Source organism: Chanos chanos, chromosome 7, assembly GCF_902362185.1.
Source record: "Chanos chanos chromosome 7, fChaCha1.1, whole genome shotgun sequence".
Taxonomy (NCBI): domain Eukaryota; kingdom Metazoa; phylum Chordata; class Actinopteri; order Gonorynchiformes; family Chanidae; genus Chanos; species Chanos chanos.
Window position 1 is genome coordinate 18,679,317 of NC_044501.1, and position 22,512 is coordinate 18,701,828.

Genomic DNA, 22,512 nt, shown 5'->3' on the forward strand with positions numbered 1-22,512 from the left:
TTTTGTACATCACAGTAAAAAAATAGCAATTTACAATTCCCATGCGATAATAGGCAGTGCATAAAAAGGTTATAACAATATAGCTGCTCTAAACTCCGCCACTGAAGGTGGCGGTGACAACCAGTAGTCTTAATACGGTGAAAGTCCAAAGACGACAAAGAAGAAATATGTCCTACCTGGGTATCCATACTTATTTTACGTCGTGCGAGACCTGATTGTGTACGTTGAGATATCTGCTTGTTACCTTTGAGGAAAATGTGTTGAATACAGTGAATTATTCAGCTGAGGTAAAGTAGATGTATTCTTTAAATAGCATTGTTGATCGTTATTTTTTCGGTTGCAGATGAAAGGTCTACGCAATGCACTATTTCCATACTAATGTCTTACATTCTCTTAAAGCTAGCTTTCAACAACGACGCTTGTGGGTGCAGTAAGAGATTTATATAAGGAGGCTAAGCAGTGTTTGCATGTTGCTTTTGTCATGGTTGCAGAAATTTTTCATTTTTTTTCCAAATACGGAAACGGATAGTTTTGGCAGTTTAAAGTACAGTATGTACTAAGGTGCCTGAGGCATGATCTGGCATAATTTTGGGAAGATGCTGGCCAGCGATGGTCAGTGTATATAGCAACCTGGCAACTTAAAAATTTTAGACAGGCAAAGAACAACCTTTGAGTCAAGTGTATTTCATGTTAACTAGCACACTCATTTTACTGGGGGTGTGTAGCGTATATTTAAGTTGTACCTAATCTCTCTTTCGTCAGTTACGATAGCCAAGCGCTTTTGACAAGATGAAGTCTATGTGTATGATTGTAATATATACATACTTCCATCTTCTGTATTATCTTCTTTCGTCTCACATCGCTAAGAAAAGACGACATTTATGTAAGAGTTTATGGCTCATCTATACAGCATTATGGGCTCAGATATAAATGTTTAGTTAGACATAACATAACTGCAAAGTTTTTCTTTTCTTTTTTTGTTTTTTGGTTGAGATTGATACTTATCATTTTTTTGTAGAAATGAGTGATATCCGACACTCACTGCTGCGGCGGGATCCGCTCAGCGCGGCCAAGGAGGTGCTGTACCATATGGACATTTCGCTGGGTAGCGCGCTACAGAGCTCAGGGGCCGGCGCTCCGGTTCTGGATAAGAGTACCATCGACCTGGTGGAGGAATTCATCTTCCATGTTCCCAAGGATAGGAGCGTCCCACCAAAAGTAAGTACATTCGAGAGTGTACGATCAAAAGAGTGAGGAACAGCCTTGTTTGTGATTCTGATAGGACTGGATGGGACAAGTATAAGCTATTAAATTGAAAAACCAACCCCATAAAGCACTAACTTTGCCCTAACCACTGACTTAAAAATCTGTTTAAAATGCTTATGGTAAAAAGTTAAGCAGTCATTCTGGGTTTGTCCTTAGTTAGAAACCAAAAAACCCAGATAGCTTCTGTAACACATACCTCACTCATATGTCATATCTCGGCTGTTTGTGTGTGTGTGTGTGTGTGTGTGTGTGTGTGTGTGTGTCAGAGGATGAGCTGTGTACAGGAGTTGCAGTTGCTGGAGATCATGTGCAGCTATTTCCAGGAGCAGAGCAAAGATGCAGTTCGTCAAGTCATATTCTCCGCCCTCTTCAGTCTCCAAGGAAATAAAGCCGATGAAAGCCGCATGGCAATGCTGGGCAAACTGGTCTCCATGGCAATAGCTGTGTGCCGGGTGCCCATCTTGGAGTGTGCAGCCACATGGTTACAGGTAGAACACCTATAGAGCATCTGGTTTACTGTTTTATTTATGTTTACCAGTTATTACATGGGTTTTACAAACACTGTACATGGTACAAAGCAGGAAATTTTGATTCTTTCAGTGTAACAGGATTCATCACCTACAGTGTAGCTCAATTAAGCACAGTTCAGTGTCACACTACATATAATTTCATATTATCTGTCCATTTGGGTCTTGCGATTCATTCTTATGTGTGTGTGTGTGTGTGTGTACGTGTACATGCAGCGATCCCACTCGGCATGGTGTGTGCGCTTGGCGCGCGTGTTGGTGGATGATTACTGCACACTGGTTCCGTCTTCTTTCTCCACCTTGCAAAACATCTGTTCGGCCAGCCCCCGCTTCTGCTGTCAGCTCATTACTGCTGTTACGGCTCTCTACGACATGTCCTCAGGTAAACTCCTCTTCTCCCTCGCTCTCTCTCTCTCTCTTACCCGGTTGTCTGTTTTTCCTCTTGCTTCTAGTCTTTAAACCTCTGTTTGTATTTGGTCCTCTCTCTCCTTATTCTTATTCTCACTCTTACCTCTTCTCTCTCTCTCTTTGTTCATTTCTTTTTTACCCTCTCCTGAGCTCTTCCCTTGCTTGTCTATCACCGAGCGCTTCTTTCTCTCTCCTCTTTTTCTCATTCTCTTTATACCATCTCTTTTTACCCTCCTTTGAACTGCCCATATTACCACCTTAATGTATATTCTTTTCACCGTGTGTTTATGAACGTTGTGTGGCTGTCTGACGATCCGTTCTATTATCTAATTTTTTTTTTTATTGGTCTTTTGTAGAGGATATGACTCCGCCCCCTTCCCTGTTGGAGATGGTGGTTGGCTGGGTCACTGAGGACCCTCGGCTCCTCCTGCTCACCTTGATTAACATGCCCCTTGGCACCAGCCTGCCACTGGGTGGCCTTGATGTTACGCCCCTTATGGGGTTGCTTCGCTGGTGTGTGAAAGCTCCACTGGCCTATCAGAGGGGAAGAAAACTGTCTTTGACCAATGGGCACGGAGAACAGGAGAAAGGGGTGGGATGTGAGGAGTTGTACTCCAAACTGCACCTGAGTGTCCTTCAGGTCTTCCTCATGCTTCAGGTACCTTCAGGAATCAGCACACAGACACACACACATATATACTTGTCAGTTCTCAGAAGTCACTAGGGAAGAATTATTGTGCTGTGCTGTGGTTTTGTTTACAGCACATGGGAACTATACTTGACTTTCTTCAGTTTAGTCGCACTAAGCCTGCACACTGAGAATGCACTGTTGATCTCATACTGAAAAAAGAGATGAACTTTAATATTCACTTACCCTTTTCACTTACCCTCTGTAATGCATCCAACCAAACTTTACAGTGCTAGACTCAGAGTCTCACCAACAGTAATAAAGACAACATGCATAACATTGTTTGTATTTCTAACACTGAACAAGGTAAACTGAAAATATATATATCTCACATCCTTTGTGGACTGCTTTATGTCGCTGACATCATTTACCCACTATGAGAAAGTAACAGTATTTAGTTTATTTTTGTTTTTTTCTCCTGTGCAGGTCCACCTCACAGAGCAGAACCTTTTGGGTCGACTGGCCGTACTGCAGCTGGAGTCGGTGGCGGTTCTCATGGAGGAAGTGAGCCGTCTTGTGGAGGAGCTGAACCCGCTCCATGCCGCCAGCCACATACAGCTGGCTCTGGACAGGCTGGCTCAGGCCTTGCAGGTTGCTATGGCAACCGGAGCCTTGCTGTGCACCAGAGGTTGGTGGAGCCTATTTGATGGTTGGGCCTAGAAAATCTATCGGTAATAACGGAAACTCAGTAATTTAATTGTGTGTGTGTGTGTGTGTGTTTTTTTTTTAATCAGAGGACTTGCGAACTCTGTGTTCCAGACTCCCACATAACAAGTAAGTGACAACAACAAATCACCACATATCACTCCTAATATCATTTCTTCAAATATGAATTGCATTTACATTTTCTTAAGGTGGAGACATTGCAATACAAAGTGAAAAAAGAAATTGTGTATATCATGTTAAGTTGTGTGTGTGTGGTGTGTATAAAACATTCTAAAATGGTTGTTGTCTGTTTTGCTGTCACAGTTTGCTGCAGCTGGTCATGTCTGGTCCTGTCCAGTCAACTCACGGTGCCCCGTACCAATCAAACTTCTACCCCCACATACACCCACCCCGATCTTCCCCACTGCCCCCCCACAACACACACCCAGCCCTGTCCACACACAACACACACCCCGCTCTCTCTCCTCACGCCGCACACCCGGCCCTCTCCCCTCATCGCCCACTGACGCCTCACGCGACGCACTCTTCTCTGTCTCCACATGCCTTTCACCCTGCAGCCATGACCTTTCCATACCGGCCTATACGCTAAAGCCAAGCCGACAGAACACAGGCTCTGCCTTAGACTGACTCTACAGTCTGTACCTGTGTTTGTGTGTCTTCACAAGTTATAGACTAACTTACAAAGGCACACACCTACCGTGTGGAACATGGATTGCTTCGCATGCGAGGGCTGGGGAGAAGGAGAGACGCGTGGTATCCTTTTTCATCTTTTTTTTTTTATGGATTCACATTGACGGTATAAAAGTACTCGTTCTCCAGGGGCTGACGGAAAGTTAGTATTTCAGCCTGGGTTGGTTTTGTATCATCAGATTTGATTAAAATCAGTTTGAAAATACAAAAGATGACAAAATATTGTATTTCTTTAAAAATACCCTTTTGTTGGATTTTTCTGTGTTCTCACAAGCAAGGCAAGGAAGGGAAGAGATAGGAAGTACTCTCGCTAGCTAGCTTTTTTGAACTCTTAAGGGCTACACAGTGGATGACACCAATGACCCATTAGACATTTAAGTTACATTTAGTTACATTCTAGTCCCATAAGCTAAGTCATCACGAAGATCCACCCAAGGATTTTGGTTTTGGAAATCTGTTGGCTCAAATGGACTGGGAGTACTCCTTGAGTTGGAATCTAACTTTATATCAAGACCTAGTCATTTGTTTGGGCATTATATAAGTTATATAAGTTCACACTGTCCTTACAGCATATGTTATACCACTTTCTGTGGAAACAGTGTGATGTTGATTGTGGATTATGATGTGTGGACGTCCAGTTTTGGCGAATGCTGCTGTTGGAGTAATGAAAGACTTTTATAGACAGCATTTAACTTTGAGTATTTGTTTCCTCTTTGTCTTCAGACCAGATGTTTTTGTCCTGTAGAATTTGTCAAGAATGATTTAGAATGATCAAGAAGTTGAATTTGGCATTTGGACTGTCTGTCAAAAAACAAAACAAACAAAAACACCAACCCACAGCCAAGGAGTGGGGTTTACCTTGTCAACCAATCAGATGAGAGGTACTATGACTACCTGTCTGGTATGAGCTGTGATGATTTATCTTTTATGAATAAACAAAAATCCGTATCTTTGTTTTAACTCTGTTAATGTCTTCTTTGGCCTTCCTCCATATTAAACCAATTTTATACATGCTGTGTAAACGTGTGATGTTTTTATGGAACCTAAACTTTGTAAATGTAAGAAAAATAAAACATTACTGCTAATACTGCTCTTGTTCGTAATAGCGACACATTTTTCATTTTCAGTCTTATAGAACCATTATGCTTTCTTATACGTGGTTTTTTTTTTGTGACAGGGAAAACTCAGCTCTACTGTAAGTGTTTGGGATACATAACATTGAGTATGGTTACTGTAAGTTATTAACGGCGTTGAGAGGTGACTGAAAATGTGTGGGATGTGGCTGATCTGGTGCTGATCTGTGCTGTCCTCCTTCCCACAGTGATAATGTGTACAGAACAAGCAGCTGTGGTGATGTGTGTGCTACATCCAGTGGGACTTTGTGTCGTGGGTCATTGAGGACATTTGGCTCGTTGCGTGCATGGTTTGAGATGTAACACAGCTGTAGAGGAGCAAAGCTTCTTTCTAAAACTGTCTTTATCTAGTCTTTTCACACAATACAGCACAACATGAACTGCCAAACTGCTTCCTTGTGTTCATTTCCAGGACACTTTGAAGTGGGTGTTCAAGCGTATGTTCATTGCAAGGCCCTATACAGCGTTGATGTGTAGCTGATTCAATTAGTTTACTCAATGCAAAACAATATGTTCTCTATATATAACATCGTACATATTGTATATGTCTATGCATGGATATTTGAGAATACATTTCACGTTGGATGTAAAGTACAGCTTTGTTTTAATGAAGTCTAGGGATGATAATCATTAAGAAAATTTATTTTAAAATAAATCATTAAACACATCTCAATGTGCAGTTGATACAACACTTGATTGATTTCACATTTTACACTTAAATGTCCCTACCCACATGTTCATGAACTGAACTGATTTTTAGAAAACAAAACAAAAAAACCCCAACACAAAACAAACAAAAACAAAAATACAAAAACAATTTCGACTGTAGGTTGAAAGAGCCATGAACAAATGTCTGTCTTGGTGAAGGGTTTTGTGAAATGGAACTAGGAGTAGTTGTCACATATTACAACCCACTCATTCTGTAACAAGGTCTACATTTATTTTTACTTCTCAAAGGCTCTTTTTATGATTGGCACACCTCTGCAGCGGAACAAAAAGGGAGACTTTGACACAGAATATTACCAGATAAAAAGTATCTAGTCATGGATTCTTAGTAACAGCCCTTCAATTTAACAAAAGCCTCAAGTCAGCCAGACTGGATGGGCAGCAGCTCAATTTGTGACTGGACAGAGGGTCAGTCAATCACAAAAACAGGTCCTTACTAATGCAGTGCCAGTGATGTACATATGCAAGTAATGCATCATTGGCTGATTTAGTCACAATGATCACGTCCACTTCAATAACCCCTTCAGTGAAGCCCTGAATCCCACCAATTAAAATAACCCGTTCACCAAAGTCTACAAAGCTGCCTTTTAAAGGTACCCCAGACCAAAGCCATCTCATACGTATCCCTTCCCTGGTACAAAAGCCACCCTTGTCCGTTCATTAACTGAGGTACTGACTTCCTTTCTTATGAGCGAAATTTAAAAGACCTGAACATGCTAAGAGAGACCAAATGTTCATTTGCTCAAATGCATGAACTCAACTTTGATGCAAAAAGACCTGAAAGATAAAAAAAGATAAACATTTAACCAGGACTCTTGCTATTCTTTAAGAAACATTCATACCCTCTTCTTCATCTCTTTGCCATTGACCCTTCACAAGGTCCCGTAACCTCAAGTGACACAAGGGCTCTAAATGACACTATATAACTACAGTGTAAAATGATGTGCGTGTGAGTGTTTGTGAGCTCATTTAGTGTAGATCTCTCCCTCAAGTCTCTAAACTTAACAGGACATTGATCTTTTCTGTCCGTGGTCACTGCTTTGAGGAGAAATGATCTCAAAATATGTTAAGCAGCAGATTTGTCAGAGACATAACTTGGTTAAGAATAAATCTCTGCTTTATATGGTTATAAAAAAATAAACATAATCAACCCATGTTCAGATGACTCAGAGAAAGGCTAAAGGCTCAATTTGAAGGCTCCTTGAGTCTTGTTATGGTTTGACGATTAATGTGTAGTTATGTTAGATTATCTTTTACAATCTGATTCAGGGGTTACGTGTTTGGGTTTGATGGTCATCTTGATAGTCTAAGTTCAGATAAAGAATCAAGGGTCAAAGGTCATGTTTTAGGCTTAAAAGTGACAGTTAACAGGTGATAATGAGAAACTAAAAAAAAAAGTGATGAGAGACTGTCCACCAGTTTAGGTTTCAGTGATATATGATGATGACGACAATGACGACGACAGTGATGATGATGATGATGATGATGATGTGATGCTGTCTCAGCTGAGGAAGAGCCCCTCACAAATACGCTGTGTGTCTTCAGGTGAGGTCACCTCATGACCGACTGTCCGAGGATCGGCGTAGATCTCGTAATCATTTCCCCCCTGCACGCACAAAACAGAAAGACAAAAACTGCTTGTTTTTGTTTTTTTTTTTTTTACACTCTTCCATAAAGGCAAGATGAGTAAGGGCAGTCACCACAGAATTTCTGACTTTTTGCTTTCCTCTTATGAGAATAATTTTCTGAATGGTGAGGTTATACTCTATTCTCTCTTTCCACATCAATAAAAGGTTTAAAAAACGACCGGGGGGGGGGGGGGCGGGGGTCGAGGCAAGTCTAAGGCAACCCCATCCAATTTATCTTTGCAAGTGTAATCTGTTAGTGGATGACAGTTCACTAAAAGCTCATATATGCTTTGTGAGAAAGGTGGTAAAATAATGATTTAAACTACTTGTGTTTTTTTTGTCAATTCAGCTTTTTTGGAGAGTTGTCGACGGTGTTTTGTAAGGTTGCAGGCACCATTACATGTGTCTTGGAGCTGTGATGAGAGACTATTAAAAGAAGATCAAAACAGATTCAACATGATTGCCATAGCAACAACACATGTACTGTTGCTAATCCTAAAATGCTTAGGTTTTGGGTTAGTGACTGTCGAACAACACAGGTAATATGATGCTTTTCTTCCAAAGCATAAATTAGCCTTGAGGTCCATTAAGGAAAAATGGTGGGAGGTGAAAAGAAAAACTCATTAAGAAACACAGAGTATGTTAGAGAGTTTTGAAATCACACATAGGTCAAACAACTCACTGGTTTGGTTTTGTCTCCAAAGAAATGGATGGTCTTGTATGAATCCTTTTCCAAGATTCCCAAACAGTAGCGTTTATCCCAGCCCTCTGGAAATACGTCGAAACTGATCTGACCACCTACAGATGCAACATATAGAAAATGTACAGACACAGTCAAACACACAGACAAGTCTTTATTTTCTCTCCAAGACTGACAGCAACTCTCTCCCCGTCTCTCTCACTCACACACGCACACGCACACGCACACTCACCAATAGAGAAAGCAAGTCCTTTCCCGGCAAACTCCTCTTTCAGAACTGCAACAAACTTCTCTCTGATCTTCTCTTTCTGTGAAAAAGAAAGTGATGGAACTGAACAAATTAGCCAGTGTAAAAGGGATGATGACGAAAACTAAAAATGTCTCTCCCCCTCTCTAATCCACGCTGAATTCTTCATTCTGGTTCAGAGCACATTACATCTTTCTTAAGAAGTAACTTTCAGAGAGAGAGAAACCAAGAGTTTGGAGTTGGGAGCTGACTTATACCATATAACTGAGGCAATTCAATTCTTTCATTGACTTATCATGCATTTTTTTGTACAGGTCTCTGTGTCACATGACAATCATTCCTAAGACATTCAGAAACTTGATATACTCTGCATTGTTTGCAAAGAACAACAAAGAAAGTGACAAAACTATAGATTGGATTAAATGTCTTTATGTGACAGGGCAAGAAGACAGGGTGTCACTAACCTTGTCAAGCTCAAAGAATTCTATTCGCTCCTGTTGGCTGCAGCTCCGGCCAATCGGAGAGATGTTGAGCATTCCATTACGGAACTCAACAAAGGTCCCCCTGCAAAGACAAAGGCAGACAAAGGCTTTAGCTTTTTCAGTGTCAACACCTGCTATTAATAATGATGGGCACAAAAAACCCCAAAACAAAACAAAAACAAAAAAAGGTCAGAAATGAGAGTGTGTTTGTGTCTGAGATTAGGCTGTTTCCTGTTTAATAAACACCCTCAAAAGTGAATGTATCTGACATCTTAATGTATCTGACTCTTTATTCCTTTCAAATACAAAAACTGAATGGAAAATAGCAACATTGGCTAGACGTAGACATCAATATGAAAAATATGTTTGAAGGACATAAAACATCAAATGCTTTGAAGACATTTTCTTGGAAAACATGCTTAAGAATATTACACATTTGAAAAATGGGGCAGCCCAGGTGAGTGAACAGATAAAAGTTACATGAGAGGCAATATCTGGCCACAATAAGGATTGCTGTCTAATATGAGCTCATAGAAGAGGAGTGATTTATGTTGAGGTGTATGTTAAGAGTCAAGTACAAATGAGTGGTGTGTGTGTGTGTGTGTACCCTCTTCACCTTTTCTTCGGCAGTTTGATCTTTGCCATATAATCCAGGCAGAAGTTGATAAAGTCTTGCAGGACCTCTTCTCCCATATATGCCTGAATGCTCTAATCAATAATACAAAAAAAATCATTGTCAATACCCATCAAAATCAATTAATCAACTGATTTGTATCTTAAAATACTTTACCCTCTGAACCCACAGAGTCTGTATTATAAAATGCCCATAAATTTAAGCTTCATTCTCAGATTACAATATTAAAGAGGCTGCATCCTAATCTAAGGATTGTTCATTACAAATTAACATTCACTTTACCTGTACAGAGTGCAGCTGGCCCATTCTGTAGGCCACCAATCCGTTCTCAGCAAATACATAATCCACTTTATCAATAACTATAAAAAACACACAACGTATCTGTCTCAGAAAAATGACATACACTAACATTGTAAAAACACTCACTCAAATAAGACAAACAGCAAAAACAACCACTCCGACTAAATAATACTTTTATTTGTTAATTAATTTTCTTTCATATCGCCAGGAAGCCTGGTTTTGTGGTGTTTGTGTGATACTTACTGTCTTCCCCAAGTTGTTCTTTAATCTTGTCCAGGTCAGAGCCTCCGACAACACCAACTCTCACTCTCTGTCTGAGTCGCGTGAGGAACTCTCGCATCACCGGCGTCACCCTCTGCACAGACATTAAAATACACTATTTAAATGTTGTCACTGCTTTGAAGCAGGACTGTACATAGTTGATTTATTTCACCATCCCGCAACCTATGACATTTAGAAACCCTCACTGTAACACCAGATCGGATGACAGCACTCACGTGGCGGAATTGCGCTACAAGGATAACTGGTGATAGTTTCAGTTTTGTGTTATGCTTTGTTGGAGATACATTGCGAAATGCTGCTGACGTTTACAACCAGTCAGCATCAAGCAATCAATGACAACCGTAAACGATTTAAAAAGATGCTGAACAGAATAAAGACAAAGTTTCAAAGTAACCACTGTCACTATCCGACACTAGGCACATTAAACACGGCAACCCTGAACGACAGCACGTTGATTTGTCGCTAATAGAATTTAGGGAGAGTCAATGAATTATGGCTACGTTTGCCAAACGGAGCAAATTAATTCAGACATTTATATCCGAAATGTAAACGACAGGGTTACTGCAAACATTTAGTCCTGAAATTACCTGGGCATTAGAGAAATTGTTGCAAAATGTTAAGTAGAGATACAGTAGCATCTAACATTACAACATTAGGCTATATTAGGCACTGCACACCGAAGAAGCGGAAAACCCTTTTTAACTCACTTGTCGAGCTGCAGTTAACGTGCCGTCAACATCAAACAGGCAAAGTGTCGTTGTGTCCACTTCAGACTGAGCCATATTCAAGAGCTGTTAGCGATCACTAGCTTTCTCTCAATGTATACTACTACGCTGAGGTGTTTGAATTAACTTTCGTTCAGCTGCACGGGAAGTTGTTGCTGCTATTCGCAACGTCACCGCTTTTGCATTGTCGGAAGTGTAGTGAGGCTTGGATTCTATGGTTGCACTCCTCTGAATCCTGACTGCGTGTATTTTGCGCATATTCACAACTGTTTCATTCAAGTGCATCTTTCAGCTGGTGATCAGTGCAGACCAGGCAGTAGTCATTTAATCTAAGGTTTCGAAAACAATTTCGAAATGTTTAACATTAATGGAAGCAATCTTAAAGCTTATTTGATCTTAAAACTAAATTTATATTGTACAGTAATGTGAGACTATTATAACTTCTACCAGGTGGTGAATTTTAACAACTAAATATTTATAACAGCTAAGTTCTTTTGTTAGACAGATATGGTTGAAAATTGTGTCATTTGTTTATTTACATTCAGATGTAAAAATTTTTGCAAAATAACAACAATTAACAATTCGTACAAATACAAACGTGTATTTTAAACTGTTGCTGGACCACCTAACTGTGTCTGTGTCCATCATTTGGAGATTCGATAGCCATGGCAAACAGCCTAGCATTTTCTATCAGTGACTGTGGCGGAAAGGACTGCTCTCTCCTTGTGTACTGACAGTGAAGAGCAGTTTAGACTTCAGGGGCTTGGTGCTTCTTCCTGTGTCATTCTTTTAATGCTCCAAAGTCCAGTATTTACAATCAAAGCAGTAACACACAATAAAAGGTCTTACCACTGAAATAATGAACATATATCTTTGTACATCTTATTTTTTATGTTTGAAAAGTCTTAAAATGTACTTGTTTCTTGGTGTGCATCTTGGTTTGTTTCTAACCTGGCGTCAATATCCAGAAAAAAATGGCGATGAAGCAAATTAATTTTTTGTTTATACGTGTATTTATCCGTGTACAGGTGGCCTGAAGAGGACTGGAGAAACTTATCAGCTTTATAATGACCATACTTCTATTGCAGAATTACATGCCCATACATCTATATTGCATAAAAACAGGTAAAAGCAGGACAGTGATGGAAACCTGGAAGTATTCAGGGAACATGGACCAAAGTTAAAGATATTAAAGGTTAACAGTACCTTACTTTGCATGTTCTGTGTACTGTTCCTTTAGGTTTATGATTCACATGCACAAAATAACTAAAATGAGGGGCTTATTTTCCAAGAAAGCCCACCTTGCTCTCTTAAACCCATTCAAATTAAATGCCAGTTGTAAACCCCTTCAGATCACATAGCTGATCTGCTACTGTAATGGCTAAAATATCTGGGGGGCATCCAACGTACACCTGACACGGAGTTTAGTTGAATTCATAAACTTGAAAGTTTATTGAGCACTCCAGTTCACAACCAACTCAACGGGCTACATACCACATTCTAACTACCGACCGGCTGACCTCCCTCCAACGTAAAGTAGTCCTTACTCCGAAGTACAGGTCCATCCAAAAAAGAAAAAAAAAAAAAACAGTTTTTGTCCTCTCCCCCTCTCTTCGTCTTCGTCCCCAGTCCCCGTTTGAAAATAAAAGTCCATGGAGATGTCATGTGCTACTCTACCACTGTGGCATCAAGATGTCAAAGGCTCCAATAAAACGGTTTGCGTATTTGCAAAGCCGTTTCAGATTTGCGAGAAACCTGTGCCAAAAGTCACATTACTCACAAGTAGGACTAGTGGGTTTGCAAAGATCTAATCTATGTCTGCAGAGCATTTGTTGTTTATTTACGAACTCTTTGTATTTGTGAACATGCATTTTTTTTTATCGCGTCATATATTTGCAAAGTGAGCTGCACTATTTTTGTTTGTTTGTCGTATGATGTATTTGCAAAACAGGATGGGTTTTGTTTGTAAATTGAAGCATAATTGGCAAGTTTTTGCATCGGTTTCAGTTCGTGCACGCTCTCGTCACCGCACGTCAAGGCCCGTTCCACTGCAGAAGAGGGCGCGATGAGTCTACTCACACACTTTAAAACCATGAAAACATGAGCGGAAGTGAGTACTAACGGAGGGAGATACAAGACGAAGTTGCTCAGAGTTGAAGTTGAGGTATGTTGGGATTGTTATGGTAGTAATTTTTTAAAAAAGAGGCGCAGACTCTTGTTGAGTCACATACATATATCCCGGCTCGTATATTTTGTAAATGTCCTTTGAACGGTTACTGAGCTCATGCATCTTTTTTGCCAGTTCGACTGTCCATTTAACGGCAGCTAGCCAGTTGAGCTTTGAGTCCGTGTTCTTACTTGTCGTGTTTGATATCGTTCAAAAGCGAGTCCCGGGTTGAGGCGTAAATCGATATAGCTAGGTTAGATAAGTTAATATGTTTAGCTAATCCATAAAACACGTTTGTTTTGAAAGGGTTGGATATCCCACGAGTGGGTTCTGAACCCTTGCGTGTTTTTTGTAATGAAGTAAACATTGCCCTTGTTTACTGGCAGTGGTATCTGATTAGCCAGAAAAATGTAAATAAACCGCACTGATTTTTGCGAACCCAGCCACTATGCAGTTTTAACCAAAGCAAGAAACGTGACTTCAAAGGAAAAAGGAAATTTTAGCAACAGAGGTCTTTTAGGTTCATTTACAGATCTTGTTCTTGGCACCCAAGGAGAAAAACGATCGTGTCACGATTGCAGGTCTTAGACCATCTGTACACAAAAAGATTTGATGGTGTTCTTTTGTGGTATGAGGCGTTAAAGTCAGTGGTTGTATTTTCAGGATTCTCTCGAATCACAATGGACGATTTGGAGGACGACACCACCGTTTTTTCAACACTTAAGTCTTTTAAGAACTTCATAACTCGCCCAGACCGGTCTCTGTCGGAAGCGGGGCCTGCATACGGCAGAAGTGATCTACAGAAGCTCTACACTCAAAGACTAGAGGTTTGTCATATCTAAGCCTACTTTGTTTTGCTCTATCGTGTACTTGGTGTGCTCATTGATATGCTCCTTCCCAAGTAATTACAAACTGAAGACCTCAGTTTTAGTCTCAGCGTTTATGATGTTAAGGAGAAAACTTTTTATGGTCATGATAAGTGCAACATGTAAATGATGTAGTTGGATATGAGGTTTCAGGCTGAACGACAGATTATTGTTCAAGCACAAATAGGTAATTCCCAGCATAGACTTGAGTAGATACAATTTGAGGAATTACAATACTGTCAAAGTAAAGAAATTTTGGGGAAATGATGACAGTACAGTGAGCTACAACATTGCAGTTTTTCAGGTGTGTTTTGTGTGGAAGAAGTGCTCAGAGAAAGTAAATGTTTGACAGATGGTGTATTTTCAGGCCTGGTTTGGAAGTGCACAAACAGATCATTTGTGACCCTCCACTTCAGAGCTTGTGTTTTGTTTTGGGTTTATTTTTTTCTCTTGAGCATGCTCAGTTTGCCTTTGAGGAACAGTTTGTTAAGAATAATTCTCTTCAATTCATGTGCATTTGATTGGATTAAGTATTAGGGAGCTTCATAATGTGTTCCTCAGACAGTATTGAACATACACTAAACAAAAACCTCACATTTATGCAGAGGTGGACAAAGTAAACAACTCCATTACTTGAGTAAAAGTATAGATACTCCTGGTCAAATATTACTCCAATACAAGTAAAAGTTGTTCTGTTCAATTTTTACTTGAGTTAAAGTACTGGAGTACTTGCTTTTAAAAATACTTAAGTATTCAAAAGTACATTTTCTTTTTAATGTCATCGCCTTGTTGTATTGTTGCAACAATGCATTTACAGAGTCTAATGACTCTGAAACAACCTACTGAATGCACTGACTTGCTTGTAGAACCTGTAGAATAAAAAGCTTGTGGAATATGCTACAAAGCCTATAGAAACACAGTTGAACCAAATGCTTCCTCTATAAAAGACTGTGTATAGCTTCAGTTAAACAGGCACTAGGTTAACTCAGATTGGCCTTAAAAGGATAAACGCGTCATAATGTTGTAGGCTAGGTTAATTTTACTTCTACTACATAGCATTGTCTGAAATGTGAAACAGAGGGATGACCATCATCACCGCTTGATTCCCGCCCCCCTCGTCCTATTGGGACCGGGTCCTACGTGAATCCGCTGACTTTACAAATATTACTGTGTTTACCTGACAAAATTAAAACATATATTCTCTGAAAGGATTTTTGTCAGTAACGTTAACTTGGCATTTTCGCTAGCTAACTATTAGTATGCATCAGCAGTGGATTCACACAGGATCCGGTGTTATGCCCCAAATGGTTTTCAAGCCAACTGGTTTCTGTACATGTTCACGCACTGTGTTAACAGTAGAAGTTGTGGTCTGCCTCTGTCACCAGATTCGTCACACATTCACAAACATATAAATCGCAATTTTCAAGTCACATCTCATATCTACTGTGGCAAATAATTGTAAGTGTTAGGCGAACACAGCGCGCGAATGCATACGGGAAGCAATTTGCTTGGAAACCAGTTGATTTAAAAAATCTCAGACATGGACTTAAGATATGGCCATGGCTTCTCTGGTGAGGAACCTTTATCCTTATCATCTTTATCTTCCATTGTAGTAGCCATCAGTAAAACCGCCAAGTTCAGTTGTTAAAAAAAATGCAGCACGCACTTGACTGACAGCATTGGAGCAGTTTACTGTGATTGTGTTCATCACAGGGGAAAAACCAATATGGCCTATCGCATTTTAGAAAAGAAAATTCGTCTGCTGACTTCAAAGCTATGCGTTAAAGTAACAAGAACCTTCATAGAAATGTAGTGGAGTGAAAAGTACAATATTTGTATTTCAAATGTAGTGGAGAAAGTCATAAGTTTCCAAAAAAAATAACACTCAAGTAAAGTACAGATACTCGAAAAATGTACTTAAGTACAATACTCAAGTAAATGTACTTCGTTACTGTCCGCCCCTGCATTTATGAACAGAACAAACAGCTGCTTTCATGTCGTAGACCAGGATTCTGACTCATGTTTCTTGTTCACTGGTGTTTTTAATCTGACACAGTGGTCTAGAGGGGATCAGCAGGCTCTCCACATGTGAAGTTTATCAACCACGCACACAAACAGTCATTAAACACTGATTAAAAAGGGAAAAATTAATTGAAACAGTTCCGTTATTCAGCAAGTTTTTAATCCAAAAACTCACTCAAAGTTGTTCAGTTCAATAACGTATACCCATAGGACCTTACAAAGTCATAATGAACTCTAGTGGAGTGTTGTGAGCTGGGTGCGTGTGTGCAGTTTGGCTTTCTTCAGTGCACTGTGAATTTTGGAAATAATCAAGTTTTGTTGTTTTCGTGTAGATGGAGGAGGCTGCAGAGAGGATCCATTCTCACACGAACCTCCTGCAGCTGACTCAGGAGAAACAGCAGATGGAGCTGAGCCACAAACGCGCTCGGATTGAGCTGGAAAAAGCCGCCCACCTCAGCTCCAGAGACTTACAGGTACTGCACTCTATAGACAACAGGCAGGGTGACTGTTATCGAATGGTGTGCCTACATACACAGTGCAGTTTTGTGTCAGACTTTTTATTGTGTGTCGTTGTGAAAATGCAGTATTTATCAACGATACACGTTGCACTTAATTCTTAGTAAAGGGCTTAATCAGAAATGGACTCAATTAAAATGGAGGCAACAGGACCCGTTACAAATCAGAATAAGTTTCTAACTACTTTTAATTTATTAGACTGATTTCTTTGGCTTTTGTTTTGCTTATCATGTTTCATTTTTTTTTTTTTGCTGCTGCTGTTGTTGTTGTTGTTGTTGTTGTTTGGCCAGTATTGACTCGCTTGTTCCTAATGACAATAAGCTGCTGGAGATTCTTAACACTGTCAGATCATGCTACGTGCTCTGTGCAGTTGCTCAGTATCTTCCCTTGATGGTTTTGGGTTTGAAACCCACATTTCACAGCTTATGACTTAATCCCAAAGGAGCTCTAGAGGTGTGCAACTTCTGGTGTCAGCTAAAGAAATAACAGATGAAGTTTAGAACATTCCTTATATCACTGAATTTTGTATGCATGAACTAGATCATTGATATGGATTTTGAGAAGCAGATAAGCTGACTGGATCATTTGTGAGAGGTTGGGAACAGCAGTAGGGTGCTGTTAATGTCAGGCAGTGAAGATGTGGTCTAATGGTTGTTCTAATGTCATGCTTGTGTGTCTGCAGAGGGAGGTGGACCGGAACCAGGATCTGCTGACGAGAATCCGGCGTTTGGAGGACAGGGAGGCAGACGCAGGACAAGCACTCAGTGAACAGGTTGAAAACAACAAGGCCTTGAAACACAGCATAGAGGAACTCCACAAGAAAGTCGATGAGAAGGATAGCAAACTCACTGAGGCCAACCAGGTATAGAGAGAATGAGAGAGAAAAAGAGAGTGACAATGTGTGTGTGTGTGTGTGTGAGAACGCTAGTTTAATCATTGTGAGTGTGTGTTTATCCTATAGACCATTAGTGCTTTGAGAGATGAATTGAGGGGGCTGAATCAGCAGCTTCAAACCCAGGAATCCAAACTCTCCACACAGACCTTAGAGAACCAGGCCCTGCAGGAGCAGTCGGAGCTACAGCGCAGGTCTGAACAAACACACTCACACACACACACACACACACACACACACACACACACACCTTCCTGTGTCAAGCCTCATCGGTAAGGTTAATGATTTACAAACACATATATCACACTGACGCTAATGTGGTTTTCTGACTCCTGCAGAAAGTACCAGGAGCTCAGTCAGAGGTACCAGAGTCTCCAGACGTCTCAGTTTTCCAGCACAGAGAGTGAACTGAAGATCAAGGTAGTGTTTCAACAGGTTGACATCACACGTGTTTAGTGGCTTGCAGTCAGTGTTGTCACCCTGCATTACCTTTGTCCCTCTCACTCTCTCTCCGTGTAGGAGTTGGAAAGGCGTTTGGCTTTGCAGGAACAAGACTCAGTCATTGTGAAGAATATGAAGACTGAAGTGGCTAGACTGCCAGATTTGGAAAGAGAGGTCAAACGACTCAGGGAAGAAAATGCCTACCTCAGGTATCAGACAAACGCTGAGGTGAAAGAAAAAGAAAAAACTTTCAGAGTGTGCTAGTTTTAGTTTGCGCGTGCCATATTTATGCTCTTTGGTTATCAGCCAAGAACAGAACAGCACAGGTACTGTAAGTTCCATCCAATCACAGAACAGAGAACCTGATGCAGCATCCAGTAACAGAGCAGAGGGATGTAGGTATCTTATGCAACAGCCAATCACAGAACAGAGTGGTGTAAGCACCTTATGCCAAACCATAGTGATAGAACAAGCAATTTGTCCAGACCTGTTCAGGTAAAACTAGAACAGCACATTAGGGAAGAGTAGCAGTATATATATGTTTTATCCCTGTGTCATTTATTCTTCTTTTGCAGAGAGACAAAAGAGAACAGCAGTTTACTGAAGGAAGAAACAGAGGGACTGAGGAAGAAGCTGAAAAGGATGGAGAAAGTGAAGGAGGACATGGTTAATCTGGAGTTAGAAAAGGAGGTAACATACACACACACACACACACACATACACACACACACACCTCAACACCACCACTTCACAGTGCCACACGAAAAAGCTCCTGTGTTAAATATCCCAAAGATTTCCCTTTAATATGACCAAAACGTAAAGCTGAATGGACAGTCCAAAATGTCCAAATATGTGGATTCAGAAAGTCCTTTGAGTAGTCCTTTGAATGAGTCCTCTCAGCACCAGACCTGAAAGTAACCAGTTCCAGATCTGAAGGTCAGGTCTTTTTCAGTGTGGCACATTATGGACGTAAAGGTTTGACTGTAATTGTTTATACATCCGTGACTGTGCTTGTCCAACAGAAGCTTGAATTGAAGCTGAAGGCCTGGGAGGACATTGGCCAAACCACTGGACTCAACATCAGGTGATTAAACCATTTTTAAACAATTCTTCACCACAAGGTCTATTAAACCAAAGATTTCCATTTGGTCTCGCTCCTCTCTCCATTAGGTAGACTAATGAATGAATCTTGTGGATTGCGATGCTAGAATTGGCCTATAGGGGGAGCTCTAGGTCTAGAGAAGCAGATGTGCCTTTGGATCAGAATTCAGAAGCATTCCCCTTAAACCAGTTTGTGTGTGAGTGTGACTAACATTAAGGTTAGTTGTCAGGTGTGACAAAAAGTTATTTGATCCCTATGCATACACCCCAAGGAATAAGACCTTTGTATGAATGTGACTCTGGGTTTTAGGTAGAGACAGTGTGTGTGTTTAAGGAATGGAGTGTGTGACAGAGAGAGAGAGAGAGAGAAAGAGGGACAGTGATGTGCTTTACTAGTCATGTGGAAATGTGCAATCGCTCTCTCATTAATGGCTTTCAGAATAGGATGAGTGGGTGGAAAAGCAACTATACACTCTCACAACTCAGTGCTTCTCTACGCCTTTCTGCAAAGCCTTGATGAGTCTGGCACAACAAACTGGCACCACACAAACAAACACGCACACACACACACTCTGTGAATCTCTAATGAGAGAATCCGTGTGAGTTTGCAGAATAGGCTGATTAATAGAATACTGTCCCTAGCCATCTAAGTTAAGCCTCTTATCGATGCTTGTATACCAGCATATAATAACTACTCTTATCGAGATCATAACACATTTGCTCGATGTGACTTAGGGAAAGATTCATTTCTTTTTAATTCAATTGTTTACTTCAAAAATAATTAACATTTTTTTTCACTTTTTTTAATGAAAGATTTTAATTTTGAATACATAGAACATCATCATCCAAAACTAGCTAAGAGACTTTCTTTTGTACCCGGCATTTCCCTCAATAGCCGTGTGTGTGTGTGTGTATATGTGGTGGTGGGGGGAGCAATCTGTCAATCAAGCTTTAACTGTGTAGCCCCCCCCACCCCCAAAATTGTCTGCTGACTGTTTCTCTCCAAAGGATTGGTCATACCCACAAAGTCATGTTTAAGGGCACACACATATTCACACACACACTACACAGACAACTAAGCGGACACACCCTGTGGTTTGACTATGGAAGTATCTGTCAGTGAAGCCCCATTCTGAGCACTCAGATAATCAGGCTTGTATTCATAAGCATCATCCTGCCTCATATCCTGTCTTACTGATTAGGATACTTCAACACAGTCATTTGGGAGAAGACTACTCAGAAGACAGGTGCTGTCAAACTGATGACCTGAGAGACTCTAAGGCTCTGCCTGTGTGTGTGTGTGTGTGTGTGTGTGTGTGTCAGTTATCAAACACAGTCTAGCTGGTTGATTTGAAACCTTGTAAAAACTTCCCTATGATAAATCTATACTATGAAAGGCATGTGAAGCACTCCATACAGCAGTAGGCCACTCTTTGGAGTCGTTTAAACAGAGTAAAACACTACACTCAGACTGGAGATGTATGTGAGTCTATGACAGTCCTTCGCAGGGAATTTCTGATCCATTTTTAGGAGAGACAAGAAAATATGTTTGAGCAAAATTTGAAATAATGGTGTTATTTTTAAAGTAGTTTTGTTATTTCTCACTATTGTGTGGTTCCTTTTGTTACCTGTATTATCTCATTTAACCATCGCTGTAGAAAGAAGTACATTTTCCCTCTCTACAATGACTTGGCAGCATCATGCTCCAGCCTTCATTTCTAGACGTGTATAAATTGTCTTTTAATGGTTAGGCTAATAGCTTGGTGTGTCTGTGTGTGTCTGTGTGTGTGAGCGGAGCGAGTCAGGGAGCGTGTGAAAATGAGCGTGCATTTATTATGTCATAATGGTTATTAGCATCAAATGTCACGTACCTAAATTGTTTCCATCATCACTGTGTTAATATCCCTTTTTATTTCTGATTAGAATGTCAGATTAAATTGTTTTTGCTCAGATTGTTCAACGTCATTCTAAATACTGTTGTCTGCTTCATTATTTCTGCCTCTGAGTGAGGTGGACTGTCATTTTTTTTTTCCAAACATACAGGCCCCCCCCACACACACACCCACCCACCCTGATAGTCCTGAGTTACCTCAACAAGGCCATTCACAACAGCTGTATTCTGAGTCCAGAATAGTGTTTGTTTTGAAAGCATTTAGATGGAACAGAAAACTATAATTTAAAGAGTATCTTTTAACCTTGCTCGTTTTTCTTTTTTCAGACTGTATAAAATCCTCTCATTCACCTAGTATCTCGACCTGCACTCGTACATCTAATCATTAAAAACACAAATAAAACGAAGGCCTGAGACTTTTTTATTGTAACGCAAATCATCTCAAATGTGACCTTCTTATTTTGCCACGCTTTCCATGGAAATCACTGCTATCAGTTTGGTTTGGCCTTTTTTTTCTTTTTTTTTTTTTTTAATTTTTTTGTACCCCAGCAATGGGGGAGTTGACGAGGTAGAATAGTTTTCACAAGTTTCAAGTCTGTCGCAGCGTGAGCTTGGATGATGTGGCAAACTCATTACACAGCTTTAATCACTCAAGATGAAAAAAAGAAATTAAACAAGAAAATGGAATAGAAAATGAGAGTTGACAGTTTTTTTTTTTTTTTTTTTTACAATAGCTTCTCCCAAAAGCTTTCTTTTTTTTTTTCCCTTCTTTCTTCAGTGTGTTTTCAGGTAATTAATCATTAGCATCTCTTCTCTCTGTCATTTCAAATATGTACTCCACAGTTCTGATTTTTTTGCTTTTGTTGCTGTTGTACTGCAGGAAACCAGAGGATTTGTCCAGAGAAGTCATTCAAATTCAGCAGCGAGAGATCAATCTGAAACAACAGAATTATACCCTTACCACAAGGTAAAAGACCCACGTGCGCGCACACACACACACACACACACACACACACACACACACACACACACACACACAATCAATCGCACAAGGCACACATACACGTACACAAACACACACACACACACACACACACACACACAATCAATCGCACAAGGCACACATACACGTACACAAACACACACACACACACACACACACACACACACACACACACACACAATCAATCGCACAAGGCACACATACACGTACACAAACACACACACACACACACAATGACACGAGACACTTATACTACACGCGTTCAGACATTATACGCATTCCCTGAATACACCCCACAAGAATAAAAAGCTTTAGTGAACAAATTGTGGTAGCTTTAGGCATCAATTAATCATTGCGCAGCAACTCTGACTTTGACTCGTATGGCTTCAACTTTCTTTATCTCAGCTGGCATTTCTATTTCTTTGGGTTTCTCTGGCTGAACAGTGCCATAGCAGCCGTATGGTTGTGAGCTGCTCTAATTTCTGTCAGAGTTTGTGCTCGCAGACCCGTT

General features: G+C 40.3%; 3 protein-coding genes across 5 annotated transcripts in view; 2 read left to right on the forward strand and 1 right to left on the reverse strand.

Moving 5' to 3' along the window:
• The first annotated feature begins 210 nt into the window (after positions 1–210).
• Positions 211–4,578, forward strand: ints15 (integrator complex subunit 15). Of its 2 annotated transcripts, XM_030780459.1 has the most exons (9): positions 211–287; positions 1,019–1,218; positions 1,533–1,754; positions 2,010–2,175; positions 2,558–2,859; positions 3,316–3,517; positions 3,624–3,663; positions 3,859–3,934; positions 3,998–4,578. In XM_030780459.1, exons 2-9 carry the CDS (start codon positions 1,021–1,023, stop codon positions 4,142–4,144), a joined length of 1,353 nt encoding a protein of 450 aa, XP_030636319.1. In that variant the 5' UTR covers positions 211–287; positions 1,019–1,020; the 3' UTR covers positions 4,145–4,578. The 2 variants fall into 2 exon arrangements, with proteins under 2 accessions (XP_030636319.1, XP_030636318.1); XM_030780458.1 differs by having other exon boundaries at positions 3,859–4,578.
• Positions 4,579–6,178: 1,600 nt separating this feature from the next.
• pmm2 (phosphomannomutase 2) lies at positions 6,179–11,253 on the reverse strand. The gene is made up of 8 exons (XM_030780162.1): positions 11,085–11,253; positions 10,339–10,450; positions 10,078–10,154; positions 9,778–9,869; positions 9,144–9,243; positions 8,665–8,740; positions 8,415–8,530; positions 6,179–7,710 (listed from the first exon to the last, which is right to left on the reverse strand). Exons 1-8 carry the CDS (start codon positions 11,157–11,159, stop codon positions 7,606–7,608), a joined length of 753 nt encoding a protein of 250 aa, XP_030636022.1. The 5' UTR covers positions 11,160–11,253; the 3' UTR covers positions 6,179–7,605.
• A 2,696-nt stretch (positions 11,254–13,949) lies between these two features.
• Positions 13,950–22,512, forward strand: part of mad1l1 (mitotic arrest deficient 1 like 1) — a 51,559-nt gene continuing 42,996 nt past the window's right edge. The window contains exons 1-9 of one of the 2 annotated variants that reach the window (XM_030780524.1): positions 13,950–14,096; positions 16,490–16,630; positions 17,356–17,535; positions 17,635–17,759; positions 17,904–17,985; positions 18,085–18,215; positions 18,582–18,696; positions 19,029–19,090; positions 21,879–21,965. In XM_030780524.1, coding sequence (XP_030636384.1) covers positions 13,950–14,096; positions 16,490–16,630; positions 17,356–17,535; positions 17,635–17,759; positions 17,904–17,985; positions 18,085–18,215; positions 18,582–18,696; positions 19,029–19,090; positions 21,879–21,965 — 1,070 coding nt within the window. The remainder of the gene's footprint in view (positions 14,097–16,489; positions 16,631–17,355; positions 17,536–17,634; positions 17,760–17,903; positions 17,986–18,084; positions 18,216–18,581; positions 18,697–19,028; positions 19,091–21,878; positions 21,966–22,512) is intronic. The other variant, XM_030780525.1, reaches the window with a different exon arrangement.